Here is a 15655-nt window from a genome sequence, read left to right on the forward strand (position 1 = left end):
GAGCAATGTGAAATAATCATCTGAAAATAGCAAACTAGCTATGAACCCCAGATTATACCAACAAAACTAGGAAATAGGAAGAAATATTTGAAAGAAAGTTACAGTGATTCTTCTCATCTTACAAAGGGAGGAACCAGAAGATTCTATTTATGGTTGATGTAAATTATTAAAAAAAATTTTAACCTGGCTTTTTCTAAGATTACTAGCAAAACACAAAACAATGTATTTTGTTCAAATCACATAAGAAAATGTTAAGGAAAATATATGTAAAGTTAAAAAGAAATCAAAGAAAACAAAGACAGAAAAGATACATGAAGGAAGCATTTTTAAAAGCTTACAGATTACCAATTACACGGAAAATAATTAAATTCACCTATTAAAAATTCCCTTTGAGGCTTCCCTGGTGGCGCAGTGGTTGAGAGTCTGCCTGCCAATGCAGGGGACGTGGGTTCATGCCCTGGTCTGGGAAGATTCCACATGCCGTGGAGCGGCTAGGCCCGTGAGCCATGGCTGCTGAGCCTGCACGTCCGGAGCCTGTGCTCCACAACGGGTGAGGCCACAACAGTGAGAGGCCTGCGTACTGCAAAAAAAAAAAAAGTTCCCTTTGATATGATTTTTTAAGTGTTTGCAAGTGACATATTTAAAATAAACAGATTTAGAAAGCTTAAGAGGGAAAGGTTAAAAGAAAAAGAAAACAGGGGTTACATGGAAGTAGAATCCAAGAAATAAAAACATCACATTAGAAAAGACAATCATTTTTTAAAAATCCACAACTCATACAACTTTATGTACTAAATAACAGTGCTTGAGACGTATATATATATATATATAAATTATTAAACATGCAAAAAGAAATGTATATAAATTCAGAAGTATAGCTGTTTAGGAGACTTCTTCAGACATGCAATTATAGTCAGAAAAATATAAATAAGGTGAAATAAAAGGTCGTTTGATGTCAAATAAAATAGGCCTTACATGTAAGAGTTTGGACTTAAAAGCAAAAGAAAAAGTATATATATATATTTTTTACTTTATTTAGTTATTTATTTATTTTTTTGGCTGTGTTGGGTCTTCATTGCTGCACGCAGGTTTTCTCTAGTTGCAGTGAGTGGGAGTTACTCTTTGTTGTGGTGCACGGGCTTCTCATTGCGTGGCTTCTCTTGTTGCGGAGCATGGGCTCTAGGGAATGCAGGCTTCAGTAGTTGTGGCGCACAGGCTCAGCAGTTGTGGTTTGCGGGCTCTAGAGCACAGACTCAGTAGTTGTCAAGCACGGGCTTAGTTGCTCCGCGGCATGTGGGGTCTTCCTGGACCAGGAATCGAACCCGTGTCCCCTGCATTGGCAGGTGGATTCTTAACCACTGTGCCACCAGGGAAGTACAAAAAATTACATTTTTTTAAAAGAATGTTCTTTTATATAGTTATGTGCAGGATGGAGAGTGAAAGGACTGAATATAGGAAGACAATCTTCCTGAATGGAAGAATGAATGGCAATCAGAATTTCACTGTCCAGGGTAGTCCAATAATTAAATACATTTCTAGGAAATGCTACCTTAAGGCTGGTTCCCATGTGGGTGTACTCTATTCTATATTTATACAGCACTTTACTATCTACAAAGCACTTTCACATTCGTATTACTTTCAACCCTGTGACAAAAGGAAGGGACAGTAATATTTAGATGAGAACAAAATAGAAACTATTGGAAGAAAGGAACATGACTCAAGGAGGGAAATTCCTATTGCTGTAAGAGGATTGCTGGTGTATAAAATGCCTTATATACGCCAATTAAGACCTCTCTTCCATGATCAGCATTTCTACTCCCTCCAAGAAGAGTATCAAAGCCAAAGCAGCAGCAACAGACAAACATGAATATGAAGGGCATGGCTACAGTCCTGGCTGTGATATTCTGTGCTACAATTGTTCAAGGTATATGGTACTTTTTACTTCTCAACCTATAAATTTCTTGTCTAATGCTTCAAATGTCTTTTTCTTCCACTTTTATCCTAAAAGATACAGTAAATTTTTATTTAACCTCACACATTAGAAGTTACTATGGGTTTGGCAGAGAATATTGGAAATGTTTAAAATACTAGAGATGATTATTTAAACTAGAGATGATAAATTTAATAGAATATCTTATTTGGCTGCAAAATCTGGCAAGAGCCTTTAGCAATAGTTTTAAATGTCTGCTAAGAAGATTTTATATGAGATAATGTTATTAGCTTTCTGGAAAAATTCTTGAGCATAAAAGCAAGAGGCAAATAAGCTTGATCTCCAAAAAACGTCTTTCATTCTTCCCCTTATTCTTTAATAGTTTGCTTACAAATTTAAAGAGAAGATCATCAACTTCTTACTTAAGCTCCTTTCCCAGTAACAGCAGTGTTGAGTGCTATTTGACAAATTACTATCTTTAGCCTTAATGAAAACCTGGCCCACATTCTTCAATCAAGGTTATACATAAATCATAGCTATATGATTGCAATCAGATGTATTAGTAACTGATGCTATGTTCTGTTCTAGGCTTCCCCATGTTCAAAGGGGGACGGTGTCTTTGCACAGGTCCTGGAGTAAAAGCAGTGAAAGTGGCAAATATTGAGAAAGTCTCCATAATTTACCCAAGTAATAACTGTGACAAAACAGAAGTGATGTAAGTAATGGACTCACTGAAGATAACAATGGTGGTGGCTTTTTTGCTTTGTTTTTCTTATGTTTTTCCATCCAAAATTTAAGACTGTTTTGGATCTTCCCTTAACAGTATCACCCTGAAAACACATAAAGGACAAAGATGCCTAAATACCAAGTCAAAGCAAGCAAAAGTTATAATCAAGGTAGGTTACCAGATTACTTCCATTTTATAATCTGTATTATCCAAGACAAATCTTTCGAAAAAATAAAACTGACAACTGCAGAATTGTTCTGCTATGATCCTGTGTAAATGTTTTGATAAGGGGTCTCTGGTTATAATTAGATTCCCTTTCCTGCTGTATGTTTTTGCATGTCAACTCCTAAATCACTGGGAAACAAGAACAGCACAAGGTGGTAAAACTCTCCTCTTCTCATTACAGAAAGCTGAAAGAATGAATTTTTTAAAATATCAAAAAGTATGAAGTCCTGGAAAGGAGGACTTGAAACTAGAACAAGTGTCACTGACTACTGACATGATAAGAATTCTGCAATAGGAAACTGACTTTCTCCTGCCTGTTGTAATGAACATTCATGCATTTCTAGGTTAGGAAACTTTCTAGGAGATTTGATGCTTGTAACTATTCTGCTGTGGCTATGAAAACGCTTCTGTCTCTAAAAATTATCTGTCTGTATTTGACCTATATTTTATATTACAATATGTATTATTACTGAAATCAAGACCATGACTCACAAGTCAAAAGCATCCATGAACATTCCCTAAATACTTTTTATGCAAATCCACATTCCTTTCCCTAAAAATTGGAAAAAGTCCTTAAACACCATCTTGTTTTATAAAAAAGGCTGTAATTCATGAAATGTACTATGAAGACAATTATAAGCTAAGGGTAACTGGTAAGAGTGCAAATATTTCATAACAGAATTAGTAGCTCTGGTCTTGACTTGATTTTTTTTTAATTTATTTTATTTATTTATTTTTGGCTGCATTGGGTCTTCGTTGCTGCGTGCAGGCTTTCTCTAGTTGCGGCGAGCAAGGGCTACTCTTCGTTGTGGTGCACGGGCTTCTCGTTGTGGTGGCTTCTCTTGTTGCGGAGCATGGGCTTCAGTAGTTGCGGCACACGGGCTTCAGTAGTTGTGGCTCGTGGGCTCTAGAGCGCAGGCTCAGTAGTTGTGGCGCACGGGCTTAGCTGTTCCGTGGCATGTGGGATCTTCCCGGACCAGGGCTCGAACCCATGTGCCCTGCATTGGCAGGCAGATCCTTAACCACCGCTCCACCAGGGAAGCCCTTGATTTTTTTTAACAACATTTTTTTTCATTGAGATATTTTGAAGCAATTAGGATGTATGTGTTTACCGTGAATTTTGGGTTTATCTACTGTTATAAATTATACTAATATTTGGAACACATTTAAAATATGAAATGCTTTTTTCTACCAAAGAAAAATGTTGAAGTATATGTGCATATCTGGCAATCATCTTTACTTTCTGTGATTCTTTTTCTTAGAAAAATACATATCTAATCTATTTTAGTCATGCCTGTACTATAAAATTTAGAGATATCTATGACAGTTTCACTTTGGAAAGAAAATAATTTTTCTCTAATAAACTACCACAACCCTTCTTAAAACAGAAACAATTATATGTTTTCAAGAAATGTGAGATGCCTTGAACAATTTTACCTTGTATTTCAAGAGGCATACAGCTACCTGTCATCACACAGAATTGTTTTGAAATATATTTTAGTGAGTAGTTGTGAAGGACAGCTATCTCTTTTTAAAGGGTCTTCCTAGGCTCAAACTCCCTTCTTACTCAGGGCAAATTTCTTATTATGTGAGTTTTGGTGGGAAGCCAAAAGGTAGAAGCCAAAGGAAGAAGTTCCTCCCTGGCAGCCAGAACAAGGTCTCAGCCAGACCACTCCTACCCTAGACTCTGAACTCCAGCTAGCACCACAAAGATGCTATCAGTAAGAAATACTTAAAGTGGCAGTAGTAACAGTGTAAGTCTGATAGTAGAGCCTTCCTAACACGTTCCTGTAGCATGACTTTGGCTATAGTCCTTCCTGCCACCTAGCACCCTTAGGTTTTGTATATTTTCCAAGTCTGATTCTTCAGTCTTCCTGTGGCTTCTTCAACTACCAATTAAATTCCTTTCCTGCTGAAGCTAGCCAGAATTGGTTTCTCTGCGTGTATCCAAAAACCTTAGCTGTTGTGACAAAGTGAGAGAGTGGCATGGACATATTTACACTACCAAACGTAAGGTAGATAGCTAGTGGGAAGCAGCCGCATGGCACAGGGAGATCAGCTCGGTGCTTTGTGACAACCTAGAGGGGTGGGATAGGGCGGGTGGGAGGGAGGGAGACATAAGAGGGAAGAGATATGGGAACATATGTATATGTATAATAGATTCACTTTGTTATAAAGCAGAAACTAACACACCACTGTAAAGCAATTATATTCCAATAAAGATGTTAAAAAAAAAACCTTAGCTGTTACATCACTCTTTATATAGACAACTATACATTTGAAAAATGAAAATATTTATAGAATTACCAAAAATCAGGTATTTCTGTTTAGTTGAAAACAAAAGAACAATTTAAATGCATCTTTGGTGTATCCTTTTCATCGATATCAAAGAGCCAACCATAAAGCAGATCAGAGAATGGACAGAAAAGTAAATAGCAGAGCAGGCTGCCTGGAACCTAATAGGCCCTCCTACTGACTAACTTTCTGACTGGTGCCTACAAGCAATAATGAGAAACCAAAATGTTATCTAGGGGATTTGTATATAAATAAATAAATATCTCAATCATACGTTTATTCTATGATATATAATATAGATATGTAGTATAAATATTATATGTGCATATATCACAAATCTATATAAATTTCTACATAAAAATGGGACTTCTAGATGAATTCCCTGGATAGTTTTAAAACCTGGATCTATTATTTGACTATTTACAGTGATTTTTTTAAGAGTATCTTTAAAAATAAAAAAATTCACTGAGTAAGAGCTACATGATAAATTTGGTATTTTTTAAACTATATATCTATATTATATATCATAGAAAAAACATATGATTGAGATATTTATCTTTTTAAAGTAAAGTAGCATAGACCAGTACATTATTATTGAGAAACAACAAAAAACTTAAATTTCTTCACAGCAAAATAAACATATGAATGAATTAACATACTTGAGCCAAGATCCTTCCCACCTCAGTACCTTTGTACAGACTATTCCCTTAGCCCATTCCTTCATTAAGCTAATGCCTATTCATCAATAAGATCTCAGCTTAAGTGACATTTTCTCCAGGTGGTCATCTTTGAAACAACCCCTTCAATCTCAACTAGATTAGGTGTCCTATTTGTTTTCAGAACACTCTACTTTTTCATGACACTATTTGTTGCAAGTAAAGAAGTATTACTGTACTTAATATCTCCTCTCCCACAAGTGTAAGCTCAATAAGAAAGCTACTGTAGTCCTAGCCCACAGTACAGTGCCTAGCAGATATCAGACCCCTTGACAAATATTTAAGAATACAATGACTGAAGGGCAATAGAAACTAGAGGAAAGGAACTTACAGCACAGGAATCGCATGAAGGAATGCACAATGGTAGGAAAGTATAAGGTGAGCTTTGAAAATAATAATTAAATTAGTTTGGTTGAGTGAGTATGAAGGACATCAAATGTCTAGCTAAACAACCTTGAATTTTACTTTGTATAAAATGGGGATTCTGGGGCTTCCCCGGTGGCGCAGTGGTTGAGAGTCCGCCTGCCGATGCAGGGGACACGGGTTCGTGCCCTGGTCCAGGAAGATCCCACATGCTGCGGAGCGGCTGGGCCCATGAGCCATGGCCGCTGAGCCTGTGCGTCTGGAGCCTGTGCTCCGCAACGGGAGAGGCCACAACAGTGAGAGGCCCGCGTACGGCAAAAAAAAAAAAAAAAAAAAAAAAAATGGGGATTCACTAAATGTTCATGAATAAGAGGATGACCCTATCCAAGTTATTACAAGTTACTCTAAATTATTCTGGGAATGGTATAGAAGGTTGACTGGAACTAGAAAAGCTTGGCAAAGGGAATACGTTGCCATAGCTCAGGTCTGTATTTACCAAAATTCAAGTCATTCTCATATCATCATAACAAATTTTTTTACCATATTTCTGATCAATTTTCACTATCCTTAGCAACTTCTGTGTACCACCTTTATTTTGCTTACATTTGCATAAAAAGCAAACTTTCACTACTGTACATGTGAAATCAGCATCACTTGCTATAGAAATAAAATGTAACAATAAAAGGAAATAAGACAAATTCTCAGAAAGGTACAATCTCCCAAAACTGAACCAGGAAGATATAGAAAATATGAACAGGCCAATCACAAGTACTAAAGTTGAAACTGTGATTTTAAAAACTCCCAACAAACAGAAGTCCAGGACAGATGGCTTCACAGGTGAATTTTATGAAACATTTAGAGAAGAGTTAACACCTATCCATCTGAAACTATTCCAAAATCTTGCAAAGGAACACTCCCAGACTCATTCTGTGAGGCCACTATCACCCTGATACCAAAACCAGACAAAGACACCACAAGAAAAAGAAAATTACAGGTCAGTATCACTGATGAACATAGATGCAAAAATCCTCAACAAAATACTAGCAAACTGAATCCAACAATACAGTAAAAGGATCATACACCACAATCAAGTAGAATTTATCCCAGGGATGCAAGGATTTTTCAATACCTACAAATCAGTGTGATACACCACATTAACAAACTGAAGAATAAAAATCATATGATCATCTCAATAGATGCAGAAAAAGCTTTTGACAAAATTCAACACCCATTTATGATAAAAACTCTCCAGAAAGTGGGGGCCTAGGGAACGTACCTCAACATAATAAAGGCCATATATGACAAATCCACAGGTAACATCACACTCAACAGTGAAAAGCTGAAATAATTTCCTCTAAGATCAGGACCAAGACAAGGATGTCCACTCCCACCACTATTATTCAACATAGTTTTGCAAGTCCTAGCCATGGCAATCAGAGAAGAAAAAGAAATAAAAGGAATACAAATTGGAAAAGAAGAAATAAAACTGTCACTGTTTGCAGATGACATGATATACATAAGAAGTCCTAAAGATGCTACCAGAAAACTACTAGAGCTCATCAATGAATTCAGTAAAGTTGCAGGATACAAAATTAATACACAGAAATCTGTTGCATATCTATACACTAACAACAAAAAAATCACAGAGAAATTAAAGAAATAGTCTCATATACCATCACATCAAAAAGAATACAATACCTAGGAATAAACCTACCTAACAAGGCAAAAGACCTGTATGCAGAAAACTATAAGATACTGATGAAAGAAATCAAAGATGACACAAACAGATGGTAAGATATACCATGTTTCTGGACTGTAAGAATCAACATTATCAAAACAACTATACTACCCAAGTCAGTTTACAGACTCAATGCAAGCCCTATCAAAATGCCAATGGCATTTTTCACAGAAATGGAAGAAAAAAATTTTAAATTTGTATGGAAACACAGAAGACCCCAAATAGCCAAATCAATCTTGAGAAAGAAAAATGGAACTGGAGGAATCAGGCTCCCTGACTTCAGACTATACTACAGAGCTACAGCAATCAAGACAGTATGGTACTGGCACAAAAACAGAAATATAAATCAATGGTACAGGGTAGAAAGCCCAGAGATAAACCCATGCACATATGGTCAATTAATCTATGACAAAAGAGGCAAGAATATACAATGGAGAAAGGACAGTCTCTTCAATAAGTGGTGCTGGGAAAACTGGACAGCTACATCTAAAAGAATAAAATTAGAACACTCTGTAACAGCATACACAAAAATAAACTCAAAATGGATTAAAGACCTGAATGTAAATCCAGACACTATAAAACTCTTAGAGGAAAACATAGGAAAAACACTCTTTGACATAAATCACAGCAAGATCTTTTTTGACCCACCTCCTAGAGTAATGAAGATAAAAACAAAAATAAACAAATGGGACCAATTAAACTTACAAGCTTTTGCACAGCAAAGGAAACCAAAAACAAGATGAAAAGACAACCCTCAGAATGGGAGAAAATATTTACAAACAAAGCAACTGACAAGGGATTAATCTCCAAAATATGCAAACAGTTCATGTGGCTCAATATCAAAAAAACCAAACAACCTAATCAAAAAAATGGGCAGAAGTCCTAAGCAGACATTTCTCCAAAGAAGACATACAGATGGCCAACAAACACATGAAAAGGTGCTCAACATCACTAATTATTAGAGAAATGCAGATCAAAACTATAATGAGGTATCACCTCACACCAGTCAGAATGGCCATCATCAAAAAAATCTACAAAAAATAAATGCTGGAGAGGCTGGGGAGAAAAAGGAACACTCTTGCACTGTTGGTGGGAATGTAAATTGATACAGCCACTACGGAGAACAGTATGGAGGTTCCTTAAAAAACTAAAAACAGAATTACCATGTGATCCAGCAATCCCATTCCTGGGCACATACCCTGAGAAAACCATAATTCAAAAAGATACATGCACCCCAATGTTCACTGCAGCACTATTTACAATAGCCAGGACATGGAAGCAACCTAAATGCCCATCAACAGAGGAATAGATAAAGAAGATTTAGAACATATATACAATGGAATATTACTCAGCCATAAAAAGGAACGAAATTGTGCCATTTGCAGAGATGTGGATGGACCTACAGAGTGAAGTAAGTCAGAAAGAGAAAAACAAATATCACATATTAATGCATATATGTGGAATCTGGAAAAATAGTATAGATGAACTTATTTGCAAAGCAGAAATAGAGACAAAAACATGGAGAACAAATATATGGATAACAAGGCGGGGGAAGGGGAGGTGGGATGGACTGGGAGACTGGGATTGACATATATACACTACCATGTGTAAAACTGATAGCTAGTGGGAACCTGTTTTATAGCACAGGGAGCTCAGCTCCATGCTCTGTGATGAACTAGATGGGTGGGATGGGGGGGCAGTGGGAGGGAGGTCCAAGAGGGAAGGGATATATGTATACATATGGCTGATTCACTTCATTGTACAGCAGAAACTGACACAACATTGTAGAGCAACTATACTCCAATAATAAATAAGTAAATAAATAAATACTCTGTAATAACCTATATGGGAAAAGAATCTGAAAAAGAATAGATATATGTATAACCGAATCACTTTGCTGTACACCTGAAACTAACTCAACATTTTAAGTCAACTATACTCCAGAATAAAATTTTAAAAAATTTTAAATGAATGAAATACTGATACATGCTACAACATGGATGAACCCTGAAAACATACTCAGTAAAAAAAAAAAAAAAAAGCCCAATGCAAAAGGCAACATATTGTATGACTGCATTTATATGAAATACTCTGAATAGGCAAATCCACAGAAACAGAAAGCAGATTAATAGTTGTCAGGGCCTACGGGGAGGAGGTAATGAGGAGAGACTGCTTAATGGATCCAGAGTTTCTGCTTGGGTTGGTGATAAAAGTTCTGGAACTAGATTCTAATGATGATCATACAACACTGTGAATGTACTTAATGCCACTGAATTTTATAATTTTACATGGTTAAAATGGTAACATTTATGTTATGTGTATTTTACCACAAAAATAATAATGGCTAAAATAAGGTGGTAATGGTGAAAATGGAAATATAATGAGATTACACTGCAAAGAGAATAAGACTTAGTGATAGATTGTATGTGAAGGCTGAAGCTGAGGAAAGGAATCGAGGAAAATGCTAAGGATTTGAATTTGAAGTAGAGGCAGTGAAAGGAATCGAGAAAAGAAGCTGAGGTTTTGAGGTTTAAAAGAAAAGTACTGCCACTAACAGGAATAGGTAGATCAGGGGAAGGTGTGGTTTAGCAGAGAAAACTGAAGGTTGGGTTTTAAATATATGGAACCTGAGATGCCAAATATCCACAGTGATTTAGAAGTTCAGAACTGTTTCTTCTAGTTAACCAAGAGAAGCTTTGAAACAGATGAAGCAGTTTTGGATAATACTGGTAGAAAAAGAAAGATTATATTTAATTATTTTTGGCTACTGAGTATGGTATTTAATATACCCATACAGAATTAATATACCTCTTTAGTATATATGTTCCTTAAAGATTTCCAGAACCAATAAATATAAATCTTTACGATGTATTCAATGCATTCTGTGGTGTATAATAGTACACTCTCACACACACAACTGTTTGGGTTTTCTTGTGGGGTTTTCTGCAGGTGGGTGGCAAGACAAAGTTAGTTGCTTCTTCTTGCCTTGTCTACAAATTTTATTTGAGACTGAGATCATTACGTACACTGCAACTATAGTTTCACTTAAGTACCAAAGAAAGACAACTACATTTGCTGGAAATCCTAGCACCATAAATGCAGATATATTTGCTTGGTGATGGCTGCTCAATAAACTGCTAGTATATTGGAAATGCCCTGAGGTAAATTACAGGCTTCATATAATTTCCCATAGATCATGATTTAGCGTTCTTCTGTATATTGTTCACAAAGAAAAGACAAATTGTCAGTAAGAGCTTGAAGAAAACTAAATGGTGATATAGCCCCACCCCCAGCACCCAGAATGGAGCCCGCATTTCCGCAGAGCTGGAACTCCTGGCTCGGGGTCTCTTCCCTCTGCTGTCACTGAGCTGCCCCGGAGCCCAATGGGAGGGTGGCCTCACTGAGGCTGCCAGCTCTGGAGGGACCCCACCAGCTGAAGCCACAACCATCCTTGGGACCCTGGGCCAGTTCCCTGAAACCTGGATCTCAATGACCACCTTTATTCACACAGAGAAAGGATTTTTCTATTTGGAGGTCAACATGTCAGAGGTCAGGAGCCTTGGTCTCAATACCCCTGTTTAAAAAGTGTTATCACATGTCTGCCAGAAAGAACTGCTGACAACACTGGAAAAAATTGAGAGTTATCCTTAACAATGAAGGGTTTTGCAGCAACATGGATGGACCTAGAGATGGTTATATTGAGTGAAGCGAGTCAGACACAGAGGGACAATGTCATATGATATTGCTTATATGTGGAATCTAAAAAAAAAGCAGTCAAAGAGCTGGCTGAGGAGAAATATACATAATGGGTATGGCAGGAGGAGGATAAAGATAATAAAGAACAGAAAATATTTTTTTAAAAGACTGAGAATTTCCCCAAATGAATGTCTGACATGAAAACCACAACATCCAAACTCAGAGGAAAATATGAATAGTATAGAAAACTACTGGGCTTCCCTGGTGGCGCAGTGGTTGAGAGTCCCCCTGCCGATGCAGGGGACACGGGTTCGTGCCCCAGTCTGGGAAGATCCCACATGCCGCGGAGCGGCTGAGCCCGTGAGCCATGGCCGCTGAGCCTGCGCGTCCGGAGCCTGTGCTCCGCAACGGGAGAGGCCACAAGAGTGAGAGGCCCGCATACCGAAAAAAAAAAAAAAGAAAAAGAAATAACTCAGAAAAGCAGTGGCATAATTATGCCACATTCCTTTTGCTTCTCTCCAAAGGAGGAACTGGGAATCTAAAACTTACTCTCACTCCTGTGACGAAATGACAAGTTTATGGTCAATTACTTTTTAATGGACCACAGATTTGGTGTACAGATTTGGATTAATCATTTTAGTTGATGATACATATATTGTCATCTCTGATCCATGCATGCATATATTATATGTTTGTAATACAGTGAAGACCCATGAACTCACTACCCAAATCAAGAACTAGAACATTAATAATAACTTAAAATATAGCTATGTGCTCCTTCCCTTTCCTATTCCCTTGCCTCTTCCAACCCCAAGACAATCACTATCCTGAATTCTGTGTTTATTCTTCCTTTGCTTTTTTAAAAATTGTGGTAACAACCGTCCAAGACTGAACCAAGAAGAAATAGAAAATATAAACAGACCAATCCAAGCACTGAAAATGAAAGTGTGATTAAAAATCTTCCAACAGGGTTTCCCTGGTGGCGCAGTGGTTGAGAGTCCACCTGCCAATGCAGGGGACGCAGGTTTGTGCCCCGGTCTGGGAGGATCCCACATGTCGCGGAGCGGCTGGGCCCGTGAGCCATGGCTGCTGAGCCTGCATGTCCGGAGCCTGTGCTCTGCAATGGGAGAGGCCACAACAGTGAGAGGCCCGCAAACCACACACACACACAAAAATCTTCCAACAAACAAAAGTCCAGAACCAAATGGCTTCACAGGCGAATTCTATCAAACATTTAGAGAAGAGCTAACTCCTATCCTTCTCAAACTCTTCCAAGATAGAGCAGAGGGAGGAACACTCCCAAACTCATTCTACAAGGCCACCATCACCCTGATACCAAAACCAGACACAGATGTCACAAAAAAAGAAAACTACAGGCCAATATTACTGATGAACATAGATACAAAAATCCTCAACAAAATACTAGCAAACAGAATCCAACAGCACATTAAAAGGATCATACACCATGATCAAGTGGGGTTTATCCCAGGAATACAAGGATTCTTCAATATATGTAAATCAATCAATGTGATACACCATATCAACAAATTGAAGGAGAAAAACCATCTGATCATCTCAATAGATGCAGAAAAAGCTTTCAGCAAAATTCAACACCCATTTATGATAAAAACTCTCCAGAAAGTAGGCACAGAAGGACCCTACCTCAACATAATAAAGGCTATATATGACAAACACATAGCCAACATCATCCTCAGTGGTGAAAAACTGAAACCATTTCCTCTAAGATCAGGAACAAGACAAGGTTGCCACTCTCACCACTATTATTCAACACAGTTTTGGAAGTTTTAGCCACAGCAATAAGAGAAGAAAGAGAAATAAAAATGAATCCAAATTGGAAAAGAAGAAGGAAAACTGTCACTGTTTGCAGATGACATGATACTACACATAGAGAATCCTAAAGATGCTACCAGAAAACTACTAGGGCTAATCAATGATTCTGGTAGAGTAGAAGGATACAAAATTAATGCACAGAAATCTCTTGCATTCCCATACACTAATGATGAAAATTCTGAAAGAGAAATGAAGGAAACACTCCCACTTACCACTGCAACAAAAAGAATAAAATACCTACGAATAAACCTACCTAAGGAGACAAAAGACCTGTATGCAGAAAACTATAAGACACTGATGAAAGAAATTAAAGATGATACAAACAAATGGAGAGATATACTATGTTCTTGAATTGGAAGAATCAACATTGTGAAAGTGACTATACTACCCAAAGCAATCTACAGATTCAATGCAATCCCTATCAAACTACTAATGGCATTTTTCAGAGAACTAGAACAAAAAATTGCACAATTTGTATAGAAACACAAAAGACCCCAAATAGCCAAAACAACTTTGAGAAAGAAAAATAGAGCTGGAGGAATCAGGCTCCCAGACTTCAGACTATACTACAAAGCTACAGTAATCACGGCAGTATGGTACCGGCACAAAAACAGAAATATAGATCAATGGAACAGGATAGAAAGCCCAGAGATAAACCCATGCACATATGGTCACCTTATCTTTGATAAAGGAGGCAAGAGTATACAATGGAGAAAAGACAGCCTCTTCAATAAATGGTGCTGGGAGAACTGGACAGCTACATGTAAAAGAATGAAATTAGGGGCTGCCCTGGTGGCGCAGTGGTTGAGAGTCCGCCTGCCGATACAGGGGACACTGGTCTGAGAAGATCCCACATGCTGCGGAGCAGCTAGGCCCGTGAGCCATGGCCGCTGAGCCTGTGTGTCCGGAGCCTGTGCTCTGCAACGGGAGAGGCCACAACAGTGAGAGGCCCGCGTATCGTAAAAAAAAAAAAAAAAAAGAGGGCTTCCCTGGTGGCGCAGTGGTTGAGAGTCCGCCTGCCGATGCAGGGGATGCGGGTTCGTGCCCCAGTCTGGGAAGATCCCACATGCTGCGGAGCGGCTGGGCCCGTGAGCCATGGCCGCTAAGCCTGCGCGTCCAGAACCTGTGCTCCGCAATGGGAGAGTCCACAACAGTGAGAGGCCCGCGTACCGCAAAAAAAAAAAAAAAAAAAAGAAAGAAAGAAATTAGAACACCTCCTAACACCATACACAAAAATAAACTCAAAATGGATTAAAGACCTAAGTGTAAGGCCAGACACTATAAAACCTTTAGAGGAAAACATAGGCAGAACACTCTATGACATAAATCACAGCAAGATCCTTTTTGACCCACCTCCTAGAGGAATGGAAATAAAAACAAAAATAAACAAATGGGACATAATGAAACTTAAAAGCTTTTGCACAGCAAATGAAACCAAAAACAAGACAAAAAGACAACCCTCAGAATGGGAGAAAATATTTGCAAATGAAGCAACTGACAAAGGATTCATCTCCAAAATTTACAAGCAGCTCATGCAGCTCAATATCAGAAAAACCAAGAACCCAATCCAAAAATGGGCAGAAGACCTAAATAGACATTTCTCCAAAGAAGATATACAGATGGCCAACAAACACATGAAAAGATGGTTAACATGACCAATCATTAGAGAAATGCAAATATAAACTACAATGAGGTATCACCTCACACTAGTCAGAAGGGCCATTGTCAAAAAAATCTACAAACAATAAATGCTGGAGAGGGTGTGGAGAAAAGGGAACACTCTTGCACTGTTGGTGGGAATGTAAATTGGTACAGCCACTATAGAGAACAATATGAAGGTTCCTTAAAAGAATAATAATAGAACCACCATATGACCCAGCAATCCCACTACTGGGGATATACCCTGAGAAAACCATAATTCAGAAAGCATCATGTACCACAATGTTCATTGCAGCTCTATTTACAATAGCCAGGACATGGAAGCAACCTAAGTGTCCATCGACACATGAATGTATAAAGAAGATGTGGCATATATATACAATGGAATATTACTCAGCCATAAAAGGGAACAAAATTGAGTTATTTGTAATGAGGTGGATGGACCTAGAGTCTGT

General features: G+C 37.9%; 2 protein-coding genes across 2 annotated transcripts in view; one reads left to right on the forward strand and one right to left on the reverse strand.

The window, feature by feature from the left end:
* The window catches only part of ART3 (ADP-ribosyltransferase 3 (inactive)), a gene marked incomplete at its 3' end in the record, with an annotated part of 136495 nt that overhangs the window by 87593 nt on the left and 33247 nt on the right, over window positions 1–15655 (reverse strand). The gene's annotated exons all lie outside the window — the stretch shown is intronic.
* On the forward strand, window positions 1864–3105 carry CXCL11 (C-X-C motif chemokine ligand 11; the record flags this gene model as incomplete). The annotated part of the gene is made up of 4 exons (XM_079706533.1): window positions 1864–1924; window positions 2519–2645; window positions 2754–2826; window positions 3064–3105. The coding sequence occupies 4 exons, from the start codon at window positions 1864–1866 to the stop codon at window positions 3103–3105; spliced, it is 303 nt and encodes a 100-aa protein (XP_079562659.1).

Source organism: Hyperoodon ampullatus (genome assembly GCF_949752795.1).
Source record: "Hyperoodon ampullatus genome assembly, chromosome: 1".
Taxonomy (NCBI): domain Eukaryota; kingdom Metazoa; phylum Chordata; class Mammalia; order Artiodactyla; family Ziphiidae; genus Hyperoodon; species Hyperoodon ampullatus.